The sequence below is a fragment of the Gastrolobium bilobum genome, unplaced genomic scaffold (genome assembly GCF_033153095.1).
Source record: "Gastrolobium bilobum isolate Gb01-03AN ecotype WA unplaced genomic scaffold, APGP_CSIRO_Gbil_v1 utg29501, whole genome shotgun sequence".
NCBI lineage: Eukaryota > Viridiplantae > Streptophyta > Magnoliopsida > Fabales > Fabaceae > Gastrolobium > Gastrolobium bilobum.
This window is the reverse complement of record NW_026899691.1, coordinates 1-15107: the sequence shown is the minus strand read 5'-3', so window position 1 is coordinate 15107 and position 15107 is coordinate 1. Positions and strand designations below refer to the sequence as shown.

The 15107-nt window shown below is 34.1% G+C and overlaps 1 protein-coding gene and 1 non-coding gene across 2 annotated transcripts; one reads left to right on the top strand and one right to left on the bottom strand.

Moving 5' to 3' along the window:
• Nucleotides 1-10683: 10683 nt before the first annotated feature.
• On the bottom strand, nt 10684-10790 carry LOC133292597 (small nucleolar RNA R71). The gene has a single exon (XR_009748943.1). It is a non-coding gene; the product is annotated as a small nucleolar RNA R71 (small nucleolar RNA).
• Nucleotides 10791-10796: 6 nt separating this feature from the next.
• On the top strand, nt 10797-13606 carry LOC133292595 (uncharacterized). Its single transcript, XM_061491023.1, has 4 exons — nt 10797-11394; nt 11545-11621; nt 11673-12381; nt 13545-13606. Exons 1-4 carry the CDS (start codon nt 10797-10799, stop codon nt 13604-13606), a joined length of 1446 nt encoding a protein of 481 aa, XP_061347007.1.
• Nucleotides 13607-15107: the final 1501 nt, after the last annotated feature.

The following is a 15107-nucleotide window of genomic DNA, read 5'->3' as shown; positions in this document are numbered from 1 at the left end:
GGGTCCAAGGGATCTTCCACCCCAAGTTCACTTACATGTGCAATATCAGTTCTAAAAGCAGTAGTTCAATATCAGTTCCAAAATCAGTGCAATGCAGCAGATAATCATGTCATGTGTGTTATAACTATTCTACTGATCAGAGAAGTGCAAAAATACGTCTATTGCCCACACAGTACCAGCCTATGCTATACCCGCCCCTAGGACCACCCCATGGCTTCCTGGCTAGGCGAAACACCACATACATATCATAAGAATTTTGCACTTAACAACTCCATAGCATTTCAATAAAACAGTACATGAAAACACATCATGCATATAACCATCCCTCCACGGGACATGGTGGAACATACAATGGCTAAACCGAGGACACAAAAACTTACCTTTCAAGCTAGCTATCCAAACCAAGAATCCAACCAAGCTCAAAGTTCACACACAACACTCACAATCTGTTTGAACCAATAATCACATCAATATTCATACTCTACAAGCATGCGATACAAAGACAACGTCTTTCCTTTACGTTTCATGTATTAAGGCTTCTCACAAAGCCACAAGCCCTTAATCACTTAGATTCTGACTTAGTTTAATTATTACAGAAGTCTCACTTCATCAATCTAGGGTCCACAAACCCCATACACAGTTCTGTATGAATAGTACAGACACTGTCTCGAAATTCCCAGAATATCCGGATATTTGTCGAGGACATATCCGGATATCAGTATCCGGATATCCAAAGTCCCATATCTGGATATCAATATCCGGATATTACAAACCCCATATCCGGATATTTCGCGACAGAATGCGGTTTCTGCATTTCGCGAGATATCATTCCAAAGGTTGGGTTTTTAACCCATTCCAACGTCTAAGCATGCATTTTTACTCTCTTTTACGTTCATATACAGGTTGGTTACTTAAACAACTCATTAAACATGCCAAGACTCCATTTTTAACCTTCAAAACTCAAGATCAAAGGTTGAGTATGTTTACCAAGCTCTCAAAACAGAAAAAGGCAGTGATTTGAAGCTTCCAATGCCACTCCACAGAGCAGCGACCAAAGAGCCACGAAAATGCACTTCAAGGTGGATTCTTTCTTCACAAAGGTCACCACTTAAAGCTCCCTCAACCAAGACAAGGCACCAACAACACAACCCAAGAACTCAGCCCCACACCCTCACACAAGACAGCACCCTCAACTCAGAAGATGACACCTTTCACCCTCACCACTGCTCACACCCAAGTGTTTACTTGTTTAGAGGTGAAGAAATCAAAGAAAGGAGGTGGCTTGGAGGTTTTCCATGCAAGGAGACCACGGAAGAAAGGGTGGCAGCAGCTCTTCAGAAAAACTCTACGTAGGAGGCACAATAATTTGACCTAGAAGTGTGTGCCATGCCCTTAAATAGTCCACTTAAGCCTTAAACACATTGTATTAGTATTAATAGCTACGCTTAGCATTTTAATCCCAAACTTAGGATTCTGAACCTACTCATTTTTCTAAGATTTGTCATATTTTTATTTTATTTTTCGCAGCATCTTTCCGGTACGCGCTTTTCCATAGCCAATATCAGTTCTGGCACCAGTTCTCATTATTTTAACTTGAAACTTGTTTTACAAGTCCTATATATTATTCTAGTGACATACACACAATTTTCATAATTTTCCGGGATACTTCACCGGTACACATTTATACCGAGTAGCAGAATCGGTATCTGCACTTTTCGTCAGAAAAGCGACTTCCAACATTATTAATTACTTTCTATAATTATTTAAGCCTTCTCCATAATTATTAGGGTCAATTATGGAAGTATTTTCTAGTTTCTCATAATTAATTAATTAATTTCCTTAATTAACGGTGCGGGTTCTTACATAATTGATAGACTTTTATCATTGTATGCAAAATATACAAGCAAATTACATAACGACATTTTAAAATTTGTAAAACAAAATAGCTAATTTATTAGAGTGTTCCATGTTACATCACTTAGCTACGAATTCGGTGTCTTGTTGCTTTAACAATTATAATTTGATATGATTAGAGGCATTATACTTTTTAGGAGTTAAGCCAAAATCAACGAACGAATTGTTGATGACTCTTGATCTTAGGTCAAACCTGCAACCACAGGCAGGTAGGTAGTGGTGGATCCAGCGCTAGAAAAAGAAAATTCACGGATCAAAAGAAACAAAAAAGATTGTAAAAAAATAAGCATAATTGATAAACTTTAACATGGTAGCAATCCAAAAGGAACAAAGAACTTTAGGTTCTGCCATCTCTTTGTTATGCTAGAGGGTGGAAAGATGTAACAAGTTAGTTGAAAATTTAAATGCTGAAAGAGAAAGAGTGTGTGAGTGAGGGAAAAGATCAAAAGATGAAGGCGGAAAATGGAGGAGAAAAGCAAGATAAAGAATCTAAAGTACATGCACGAGTTAAACGAAGAGCTACAATGTTAAGGCTTCAGAGAGATCGTGACTCGTTTCTTGTCCAAGACGAGTGTTTGTGATAGTGCTCTAATGGTCCTCTCATTTTCTAAAAGTATCTATGTCCCTTTCCAAGGGCAGGAGAGTTAGTACTATAGTTTCTTAAGGACCCCTCTCTATTATCACTTGTTAAAGTGTGACTTTTGCGGCTTTGGGCCTTTTCCTCCTTTCTTTTTTATAAGTCATACTACAATTTGATTGCATGGACAAATCACAAATCAGCTGTGGGGTCGCTACTCTTTGAGAAAATTTTATATACTTACAAATATACATTAATATGATTGATGTGAGGCAAAAGTTGCAATCATCTTATGTATTATTTCTTAGGTTTTTTTTAATATTATTTTGGTTAATTTTATTGATTTTTATATTTTACCTTCTCTACACCTTTAATATATATATATATATATATTTCTTTATTTTAGGTGTAGATTAATTGAATTGGAAATAATAGAGTCAAATGTAAATGAAAATGCCATGGAAATAATTTTTTCCAAGTTAGAGCCAATTAGAAAATAACAGAAGCAACAAAATTGAGAGTGAATTCTTTATTAAAGGAGTACAACAGAAAATAATGTAGAAGATTGGATAACCAAGATTACTAGAAAAACAATAAGATATAAGAATACAGCTAAACAAATAGGAGTAGAAACCTATACTTAATAAAACTCAATTTACACCCACGATTTGGAATTATGAAGACGGCTAGCTTGCGAAAATTGAAGAACACAAGAGATGGAGCAACATTGGAAATTTAAGAGCAACTCATAAAGAGAACTCAATATGTTTAAGGGTTTTATATATGTCATGTTGTAGGAAACTTGTAGTGTCATGTTACTCTAATATATTTGATATGGGTCCCACTCAAAAAGAAAGAAGATAAAAGAAAACAAGGTGGGGCCATCACTTTTTGTGAAAGTAACATGACACTATCAATTTCCTACAACATGATATAAATAAAACCCTATGTTTAATCTAATTCTATCTTTCCTTTATTGAATTTTCTCGTGTTGTATTTTGATTTCTTTGGTTGCTCTATAACTATACATGAGTGTAAGTTTCTTTGCTTTTAAGATTAGGAAAGTAACTTATCAATTTATTACTTGTGGAGGACTATGTGATACATAAATTGAATTTATGATAAATATCATATTAATTTAATGATATTAATCATATTCATTGGTAAAGACTTAGAGGGATTATTATTTTGAATGAACGCGTGAAAATTTATCCTACCCTACTTGTTTTTCAATGGATTTGTGATTGAAACCTGTTCATCTTAGCTTAATAAAATTTTATATCCTTATACATTTATCACATATGAAGTGACTATTTTTTTAACTTAAAATTGGTGATATTTCCTAACATTATATTTTTCATCTTAAACACAAGTTAACTGAATGTTGTGTCATCTCTCTCTTTTTTTGGTGAATTGTGTCATCTCTCTTAATTGACAAGAAAATGAAACAATATTAGTTCTTTGGCTTGGATTAGGGATGGTAATTTGTATTGGTGGTGGATCATGCATGTTTATGCCGAGTCAGGTTTGAATACAAATACACTGAATTCAAGTACGATACAAATAGATATTCGTGTTAAAACTTTCAATGCAAACTTGACCATCTTTTTTTTTTGTATACAAAACTTGACCATCTCTTGTTATGCAAGTTTATACTACGCGGCACGAATAACATACTAATCTAAGGATAATGTGTTCTCAACAATAACACAACTTAATTATCATGTGGGTTGACACGACGGATCTGTTTATAATAAAAATTACGTGAATATGTAAGAAATCACAAAAATAGGATTATATGAAATTAGAATACCAAAAGGTTTAAACTTTACTTAGTGAAGATGTGATTGTAGATATCTCAAAGATTGTCGTGCGTGTTTCGATATATATAGACTATGATCTTCCTCTATAGTTCACATCACTTCTTGTTCATAATTGTAAATGAGGAGTTGTGCTGTAAATACATAAGGGACCTGGCTAAACTTATTAATCATAATTCATTTCCTATCATGGGCTTGTAGGTCAGGTTTTCGTTAATATACATACTAGTCAGTGTTATAGAAATCCAAGCTCAAATAAAAAGTCACTTAATTAAACGAGTTTTATAGTGCACTCTCATATATCCTGACTTAGCTCTTTTCTTAAACAAGGAAAACTATAATTAATTGCAGCCCACAATAATCACTAATAATTCTAACAGAGTAACCTTGCACTAACAAATAAAGGTGAGACTAAATATGAAATTATATAATTATCGGTCAGTTTCAGGTTTGAAGGTTAATATGAGACATAACACAATTATTTTTGTGTGGCTAGAACCTCCATCAAACCCTCTAACTCTAACACCAAAAATAATATATATCTAGCAAGCATAATAAATACAAATGAACTAGCGAACACTTCAAGGACGGAACCAAATACAACTTATTACAATGTTTAGAACTTCAGCACCAAAATTTAGGAGTTTTCTCCCAATTTAAGAAGCTCTGTCACTAGCTAGAAGAGGTAACTTTGTTTCCCTTGAACGGAATAGTTTGATCCGAACATATCGGATATATATAGACAATAAATAAATTAAAATTATGTATTTATTTTTAAAAGAATTTTTGATTCGTATAACTTTTTTTTTTGGTATGCAGATTCGTATAACTCTAACCCTTGTAAGTTTGGTTCTTCTGATTTTATTTATTTTTTCACCATTAGTCTATGATATGATAAAAAAGAAATTATTTCATCAAAATGTAAATAAATAAAAATTAGACAAAAAATATTATTTAATCCTACTTTTATAGTAATTATATGGAATTAAAATGGAGTCGAGAAAGGCTTCCTTAGCTTTCATCTCTCGAGTTTGGAAACAAACCAACTTAAAACAGTATAAGAAACTACCTATTGTTCTAGGTAGGGGTGTGTATGGGTCAGATTTTTGTGCCGACTCGACTCAACTTGATTTTTATATAGGTCAGATATTTTAATTCGATCCGCTTTAATTTGATCCAAGTCAGGTCTGACTTGATTTGGATTTTTTTGAACTAGTTCAGAATCGGGTCAGATCTGACCTGACTTAGTTTCTGAAGTGAGTCAAATCCAACCTGACCCGTTTTTGACTTGGTTTCAAAACATGTTTTTAATTTGATTTTTTATAGTTATTGATTTATTTTTTAATGTCATGTAATTTAAATATTTATTTGTTTTAAAATATATAAATTTTATAATAAATTTGATATTTGTTGAATAAATAAAGAAATGTAATTTTAAGCCCCTGCACATATGAAGCAAAATTAGTGAAAATTAATGAAGAGTAAAGGATGAGAGAACACTCTTCCCATCTTATCCTTTTACAAATTGAAGGGAGAAAAATGGAAGGTTAATGAGATATTTTTATCATTCTATCTTTTTTTTAGATTAATATAATTATTATATTTTACAAATTAAATTAGATTTAAAATTTCTAAAAAAAAAATTTATGTACTTTTCACAATACTAAGAAAGATCATATTTTCGATGAAATTTCTAACACTACTAAAAAAGTTTGAATTAGGGACGGATTTTAGAGACGGATTTTAGAGACGGAAAATATTTCGTCTCTAATTGGGACGAATTTAGAGACAGAAAAACAATTTGTTCTTATTTGGGACGGAATTAGTGATGAAATAAATTCTGTCTCTAATAGGGACGGATTTTGAGAAGGAAAACTATTCTGTCCCTATTAGAGACGGATTTAGGGACGGAAAATTTTCAATTTCTGTAATTCGTCTCTAATTTCGTTCCTAATAGGGACAGGCAATATTACGTCCCAACTCGGGATATAATTAGGATGTTATTTCTAAAATTCGTCCCTAATAGGGACGAAAAATGTTCTGTCCCTAAATCCGAACAAATTCCGTCCCTAATAGAAAAGAAAAACAAAAAATAATTTGTCCCAAATTGGAAAAATTTAGGGACTAAAATTGTATTTAAATGTTATTGCTACATTATATATGTACATTGGATATATCTATATAAAAAAAAAAGCAACAATATGTGATTTATTTGGGGAGAAATATCTTATGGGTGGTTAATCTAGTCTTTTACAAATCAAAATTATTGACAATATTAGGGACGAAAAATACATATTAGAGACGGATTTTATTCCGTCTCTAATAGAGACGGAATTAAAGTTCCATCCCAAAACATTAGCGAGGAGCGATTTAGGGACGAAAATTTTTTCGTTTCAAATTCCGTCTCTAATATATTTAGGGACGGATTTATGCCTTGTAGGGACGAATTTTTTCTGTCCCTAATACCTGTTTTTTTTTAGTAGTGTACGTTGCAAACAACGAAAATTTTGTCATAAAATTATTTTTTCGTAAGAATACTTTTTGTCGAAAAGCAACGAAATTTTTTCTCTAATGAAAATTTTTATAAAAATAAATTTTCGACAAAATTTAGTTTCCCTCAAAAGTTTTGACAAAAATGATTTCCACCATCAAATGTTTTAAATGAAAAAAGAATTCCGTCAAAAATTTTGATGGAATATTTTTCGTTCAAAATTTCGATGGGAATGTGTTCTGAGGAAAATTTCGACTAAAATGTTTCATTAGAAACTTCGACGAAATTTAGATTCTCTAAAGAATTTTGACAAAATATTTTTTCCGTCAAAATTTTTTATCGAAATATTTGGTCGAAACTTTTTAAGAAAATTTTTGACAAAAATGTGTTCCGTTGAAAATTTTGATGAAAATGTTTTTTATCAAAAAACTTGAGGAAAATATTTAGTCACAAAATTTCGATAGAAATGTGTTTTGCTAAAAATTTCGACTAAAATTTTTTTGTCAAAAAGTTTAACGAAAATGTTTCCGTCGAAAAATTTCGCGAAATTTGAATTATGAAATTTTTTTCCATCAAAAAATTTCGATGGAAATATGTTTCGTCGAAATTTTTGATGAATATGTTTTTTTGTAAAATATTTTGACGAAATTTAGATTACGTAAACAAATGTGACAAAAAAAAATTTCCGTCAATTTTTTTTACAGAAATGTTTTTAGTCACAAATTTTGATGAAAAACATTTTCGTCAAAAAATTTTGTGAAAAATCGTAAAAAAATTTGACGTAATTGTTTTACTGAATTTTTTTTTTTTAACATAATTGGGATTTTCTTTTTTTTTTCACATAATGGGTGTGGGTCAAGTTGGATCAATGGGTCATTATTAAAACAAGGCAGGTATAAAACTAACCCAAATAAAAGTGGGTTCGTATTTAAACCCAGTTCAAAAAAAAATATTTACGAATCAGATTAAGGTCAAATCAAGATCAATGACAAAACAACTGAATCAGTTTTTTTACAGCCAGCAAGTGAGTTAAGTAATCTATCACCAAAATGTTCTATCACAAGCATTTCGATTTGGCCTTTCGCTGCACCCGACCAATCACCACATCGATGTTTTCATAACTAGTTAATTCTTTTCCGCTCTGTGCCTGTCTCATCCTTTGGGATGGTTTCACACGTACAAATTTCATGGATCTCTTCTTCTTTGAACAGGAGAAAAATATTTTGATGCTCTATTAAATATAGTAAAAAGTAATATTTTTACTCTATCTTTACTTTTATAATTATTTTCATTTATATCCCATAGTTTTTTCATTTTGACAAAGGAATAGGAAATCTGATATATCGAAAATGTACTCGAATAGGGGACTATCTCTCACTATTGGCATTGTCCTCCTCGTTGAATGACTCATTAATTTTAGCATCGAAGTACTTTCAAAGGCAAAGTACTTTCAAATCCTTTGCAGGTACACTCCTTAAGACAAACTCCGAAGCCAATCCAAATAACGTGGATTGAATACTCAAATATTTAATTAAATAAGAAATTATATAAATATTGTACAATGCGATGTGCTTATGAATGTGTGCTTAATATTATTCATTCTTAATTCACTTTCACCTTGAACCGCAAGATGGATTTTTTAAAAAGTCAGTTTGACTTCCCGAGTCGCAATTCGGATTAATCTCGTAGCTGGCTCAAAGAGTCAAAGCTTATGAAAATACGAGGGAAGTCAACTGATAAACCTTTAGTTTATCTTGTTTAATGGACTAAAATAATATGAATTATCTAGTTGAACAAGTCAAAATTCAGGGTTTTAAAATGATAATCATGAACATTATCTGATTGTTGGAACTAATTAATATATTTGTTATTTTTAAAGGAATTTGATAACAAATGATTCAAATATGAAGATTTAGATAAAGAGAGATCAAATCAGAAAAGAAGATGAATCAAGGTGAAAACAATAAGATTGAAGATCTTATCAAGTTGTTAGAAGTGGGAGCTTAAGCCCTCATTCAGAAGCTTAAGCTCCCTAAAAACGCAAATAGCTACTGCCTCTGGGCGCTTAAGCCCCCAACTCAGGGCTTAAGCACGCCACAAGAAGAAGATGTTGTCGCAAGGAGCGCGCTTAAGCGCCCTCCAGAGCGCTTCAGCGCGAAACGCGATTCAGAAATCACCGTCCTAGGGCGCTTAAGCGCGCTACAACAAGCTTAAGCGCCTAGTCATATCCAACTTAGGCCCATTCAATGTGTTATATTGGGATACGAACTCTTGGCCAATAAAAGGACCATTGGAGACCATAAATACATAACTTTTACATTGCTAAACGACTCTTGGGTGCTCGGAGGCTGAAGGAACGCGGAGGAACATCAGATTCATGTTCGTGAGCGGCGGAGACGGATCAACGTCAAGTGTTCACTGGAGATATTGAAGATCCACCAATCACTTATAGAGTTTGGGGGAGCTTTTCTATTTTCTTTTGTTCTTGATTTTGCCATGTCCAGCTAGTTCTTTAAGTAGTTAGGGTTAGATGGAGTTTAGTCGATTTATTATGTTTTGAACAATTCGCTGTGTTAATTTTCCTTTATATCATGAATGAAGTTATCTGTTTTTAATGCTTTATATAGGCTTGAATCTTATATAATGATCATCGGTGAATGCATGACAATAGGAATGTTGGTGTGTGATCCATATCTGATAACTTCATCGTAAACGTTATGATTCTAGGGATAGACATAGGGTTTGCGTAATCTTTAAGATTCTTGAATTTAATGCTTGCATGCTTGGGGAATAACCGGGGAACTGGGGTTCTTCCAATTTTGTAAAGGTTTTAGAGTAACAAGGGATTGAGCTCTAATAACATGCGAAAGAATTGATTAGATTGATACTAAGGACAATTAACATTAAGAAGGAATTCAAACGTAATAAGGAGATTAAATGAAATTGAACCCCTAGCTACGTTTTTATTTTATCAACTTATTCAAATCCTTAATTTCTTGTTTTTAATTCTTGCGAGTAGTTAGCTTTAATATTTAATAACTTCAATTTTACAATCCAAATCCTGTTTCCAAATACACTTTTGATTGTCCAACTTAAGTTGCGATAGTGAATTGGTGCTTGAACCGTAATCCTCGTGGGAACGATCTCTTACTTAATCATTATATTACTTGTACGATCGGTGCACTTGCCGTGAGTAGCAACAAGTTTTTGGCGCCGTTTTCGGGGATTACTGTTTCAACATTAATAGTAGCTATTAATTCTTTAGATTGGACCTTATTTTCTGTTATTTAATTTTCTGTTATTTAAATTCAGTTTTATTTTCTTATTTTTATATAATCTATTTTTCTGGTTTATGCGAGGTACCGTTGACACCGATTCCTTGCAATTCGAACCGGAGATAGAGAAAACAGCAAAAAGAAACAGAAAACTTGCTAAAGAAAGAAGACAGCAAGAGAAAGAAGCTTCAATCTCAACAGAACCAAGAGAAGAAGCAATGGGAGACAACAATGCACCTCCACCACCTCCGAGAACGTTACATGACTCCTGCTCGAGTTCCACAGACTGCGAGTATTGTTAGACCAAACGTGGATGCTAACAACTTCGAACTCAAGCCGGCACTTTTACAATTAATTCAGAAAGACCAATTTGCCGGAGGAAGCACGGAAGACCCTTACATCCATCTGGAAAACTTCTTGCTATATTGTGATACCTTTAAGATGAATGGGGTGTCTCGGGATGCTATTTTGCTCAGGTTGTTCACATGTTCACTTAAAGATGAAGCAAGAGGATGGTTGCAATCGTTACCTCAAGGAAGCATCACTCACTGGGACGACTTGGCAACCAAATTTTTGGACAAATTTTTCTCATCTTCGAAAATGGCAAAGCTCAAGGCGGATATCACTTCTTTTGAACAAAAAGGAAGTGAATCTCTATATGAAGCATGAGAAAGATTCAAAGGACTACTCAGGAAGTGTCCCCAACATGGCATTGAAGCATGGGAACAAGCGAGAACTTTCTTCCAAGGACATTGGTGAATGCTGCATCAGGAGGGTCCTTAAAAACAAAAACTCCAGAGGAAGCTTTAGAATTGCTAGAATCTCTAGCCTCTCAAGAGTACGATAATGCTCCAGTACCACAGAGAAGAGCGGGGATAATGAAGCTTCATGGTTGTGATGCCATCTTGGCTCAGAATGAGCAGATTTTACAATCCAATAAGAAACAGCAACAACAGCTAGATGCTCTCGCAAAACAATTTTCTGAATTTCAAGTTTCTTCTGTTAATACTCCTGCTATCATTTGTGATATTTGTGCAGGTACTCATGCTACTGAAGACTTCCAGGCACCCGAAACTGCAGATGTTAATGGAATTTGGCATGATCAAAAAGCTCCATATAATCCAGGGAGGAACCAATACGGCAATAATCAGAATCAAGGGTGGAGAAATAAAAATCAAAATCAACACCCAGGATTTAGTTACAGTTCGAACCATCAGCTGAATCCTCCTATGCCAGTGCAACAACAACCTCCACAACAATCAGAATGGGAAAAGGCCTTTGCACAACTATCCAAGACCACATCAGACTACATTCAAAGTTTCAATAATTTCAGAGAGGACACTTCAACCTTTATGCAAGAGACAAGGGCCTCATTCCGGAATCAAGAAGCTTCTATCCGGAATCTTGAAACTCAGATTGGCCAGCTATCAAAGTAGTTCACTGAAAGAGTTCAAGGAACTTTTCCAGGTAACACTATTCCAAATCCAAGTAGGGAACACTGCAATGCGATTACTACTATGAGTGAGAAAGCCATTGAACCTGTGGTAAAGCCTTCAGTTGAGAAAAAGAAAGATGATGAACTTGCAACTGAAAAGGAAAAAGAAAAGGAAGTTGCCAAAGAATTTGCTGCAGAGAAAACTGTTCCTGAAAAGAAAGAGTTCAAATGGGAGAAAAAGAAAGCTCAAGAAAGGCAAGAAAAGCCATTGGAGCTCTCACCTTATGCAAAGATTCCATATCCGCAGAGGTTCAGAGAGGAAATCAAAAAGCAGCAGTATTCCAAGTTCCTTGACATTTTCAAGAAGCTGCAAATCAATATCCCGTTTACTGAAGCCTTGGAGAACATGCCCAATTACGCAAAGTTCATGAAAGATCTTCTATCACGAAAGCGTAAGCTACAAGAATGTGAGACGGTGACGCTGACAGAGGAATGCAGTGCCATTATACAGAAAAAGTTGCCTCCAAAGCTTAAAGATCCAGGAAGATTCAGCATTCCATGCAACATAGGCAATATGGAAGTGAAAAATGTTCTATGTGATCTCAGTGCCAGCATCAACGTGATGCCACTATTTATGTTGAAGAAACTGGGGATCACTGAAGTAAAGCCAACCAAGACAATAGTGCAACTGGCTGACCTCTCTACAAAGCAAGCTTATGGCATTATTGAGGACATACTGGTAAAGGTTGACAAATTCATCATTCCTGTTGATTTTGTCATCCTTGATATAGTGGAAAATTCTACTATTCCTATGATCTTCGGAAGACCTTTCTTGGCAACCTTAGGAGCGCTGATTGATGTACCGAAAGGCGAGTTGATCTTACGGGTAGACGGGGAGCAAGCAATTTTCAAGTTCTTTGATAAAGAAGTCCCTTCACCTATAATTCAACCGCAAGATCAAGTCTACTATATTAGTGAAAAGAAAGGAGAAGAAGAGCACAAAGAGAATTCTTCTCAAGAAAGTAAGCCAAAGGTTAAAATGGAGAAGCTCAGGAGCAAGGGAAAGCACGTAAACACCAAATTCAAAGCTATTGAGCCTACTGCATCTCACTCATATGCACAAGAGTACTATGGGAGGACACCATTTCTGAATGATGGAGCTTGGTCATCACCAAGCCCATGCTTTGAGCCACCATGAACGTAAAAGAGGTACGTCAGGCTCGTGACGTAAAACAAGCGCTTGTGGGAGGCAACCCAACTATATTTTTATTTTCCAACATTTTAGTATTTAGTAATTTAATTTTAGTTTAGCTTATTTTAATTATTCTTAGCATAGTTTATTTTAGTCATATCATAAAAATCAAAAAAAATAAAAACATTGAGGTTAATGATCAAATTCTGTTGAGATGGACTTTCAGGTGTAAGTGGGATTAAAGCATACACAGGTACGCAACTCTTATTCATTTATATGTTTTGTGTATGATACTGAGCAGAATTATTGAGGTGGAAGAATACACAGTAGAGATGAATGCAAGGAATAGGAAAATATGGAGAAAATTTTTTTTAAGTATTGAGAGCTTAAGCCCTTAAAGGAGGCTTAAGCCCCCAAAAGTGAAATTTCTCTCGGCCCTAGCGCGCTTAAGCTCTCCAAATCGCGCTTAAGCGCGCTCCACGATTGAAAAAACCCATACGAAGAGCGCGCTTAAGCCCCCAAGGGGAAGCTTAAGCGCGATAAACAATAAAAGTGACCATAACCCACTGCCTCTCCGCGCTTAAGCGCGAGAGAGGAAGCTTAAGCGCGCTAAATAAATTTTTATCCATTTCTCACTGCCTCAGCGCGCTTAAGCTCGAATCACTGCGCTTAAGCGCGCTCATCTTTGACATTATGCATACTGTTAAAGTATTTCAGTTCCATATACTCATTATTATTTTCAGATGCATCTGAATATAAATCTGGGAATTGTTATGTGGAAATTGCACTAACTTTGCAAACATGCTGGATACTCGAATACTAATGCTGATATGGTTGCAGACACTACTCAGGATGCTGATAGAAATGATATTGCACCCACTACTGAAATTGATGAGGATTGACCATTGTCTCAATGTTTAGATTTTTTTTCTTTTGTTGATTTTAGTGCATGTTGACATGAGATGTATATTGAGACTGATCCTGACATGACTGATTTTTTTTTGGATATATGACATGCTGACGTAGTTTCTTTATCTGTGACATGTGTGCAGAGTACAGTATCATTTTTTTCTGATATCTTGCTTAGGATTCTTTTTAGATTTAAATTTATTGCTGAGGACAGCAAGATTTAAATCTGGGAATGGGTACCCACGCAATTTATCAGACCATAAACTTCACATGGTCGGAAGGAGAAACTCATGATTACACGGAGTACACAGAAATATCCAAATTACAAATGCAGTTTTTCAGGGGAGTTTCTTAATATTATTTTCATATTATAGTTCATTATTTTTATATTATTTAGTATTAGTTTATTTTAGAATTATTTTGATTACATATTAGTTTATTTTAAGGTCTTCATATATATTAGTTAGTTTAATATTTAAGTTTTTTTTTTAAATTATTCTTAAGACCCCTTCTATCTTAGTCAATAAATAATTAGTGGATCTTAAGAGATTTTCCATTGTGCTTGATATGGATGCATAATGAATAATTACATGAAATTGGTTGATAGTTGATATCAAGAGTATAATGATGTAAATAAATTTTATTTTCGTACATAAATGAGCGTCAGTCAAGCATGCTTCATAGTTCACTGGAATAAGAGAAGAATAACTAGAGTAATCAAAGAGAGAGTGGAAAAATAAGTCTCACATCCTTAGCCGTAAGCTTTTGAGCCTAAACAGAATTTTTTTTGTGGTGTGAACTTTACTGTTGAATCACTCTAGAACTTGTTTTGTTTCTCTTTGAAATGGTCTGTAGTATACAATTGTTGAAATGATAGAGGCAGTTCTTTTTAAAAGCTAGATAGCCAAATAGCCACCCTGAAGGTTTATTCTTAGATTAAGCCCTTTTGAGCCGAGGCCTGTTTGTTCATTGACAGTACATTATGAATAGCCATTCCATACACATCCTCACCTGAACTGATTAATTTTCAAAATTAAATGAGGAACTGGATAGGATTGAAACAAAAAGAGAAAATCAAACTCTAAGTGTATGGGAGAAAAAGGTGAAAAGAGGGAAATTGCCACAAAGTGGTGGAAAAAGGAAATGAAAAGAAAAAGGTTGAACTGTTTATCTGTACAAAAACAGAAAAAGAAAAACAAAAGGAAGAAGGAAAAGAAATAAAAGACTTATATTATATGAATAAGTGGAAGAAGAAAAGAGGAGGAAAATAAGAGAAATCTGTTTACTATATGTTGAACAGTTAAACTAGTTCCTCTTTGAAGTTGAATTTTGATCAGTTATCTTAAGCCACTTACCCAGATGATTCCTTTCCTTTTACCTAAGCCACGTTACAACCTTAACAAAGACCTCTTGATTGACTTTGTATACTAGTAAGACTGTGGAGAGTGAGAATATAAACAAGCTTATGGTAGTGTTAATTCAGTGAAGTAAGAG

Bases quoted from the DNA above. Each gene is read 5' to 3' on its own strand.
- LOC133292595 (XM_061491023.1), top strand. From the start codon at position 10,797: ATGGGAACAAGCGAGAACTTTCTTCCAAGGACATTGGTGAATGCTGCA. The intron at 11,395-11,544 runs GTTTCAATAATT...GAACTTTTCCAG, and splicing joins CACATCAGACTACATTCAAA to GTAACACTATTCCAAATCCA. The intron at 11,622-11,672 runs GTAAAGCCTTCA...GCAACTGAAAAG, and splicing joins AGAAAGCCATTGAACCTGTG to GAAAAAGAAAAGGAAGTTGC.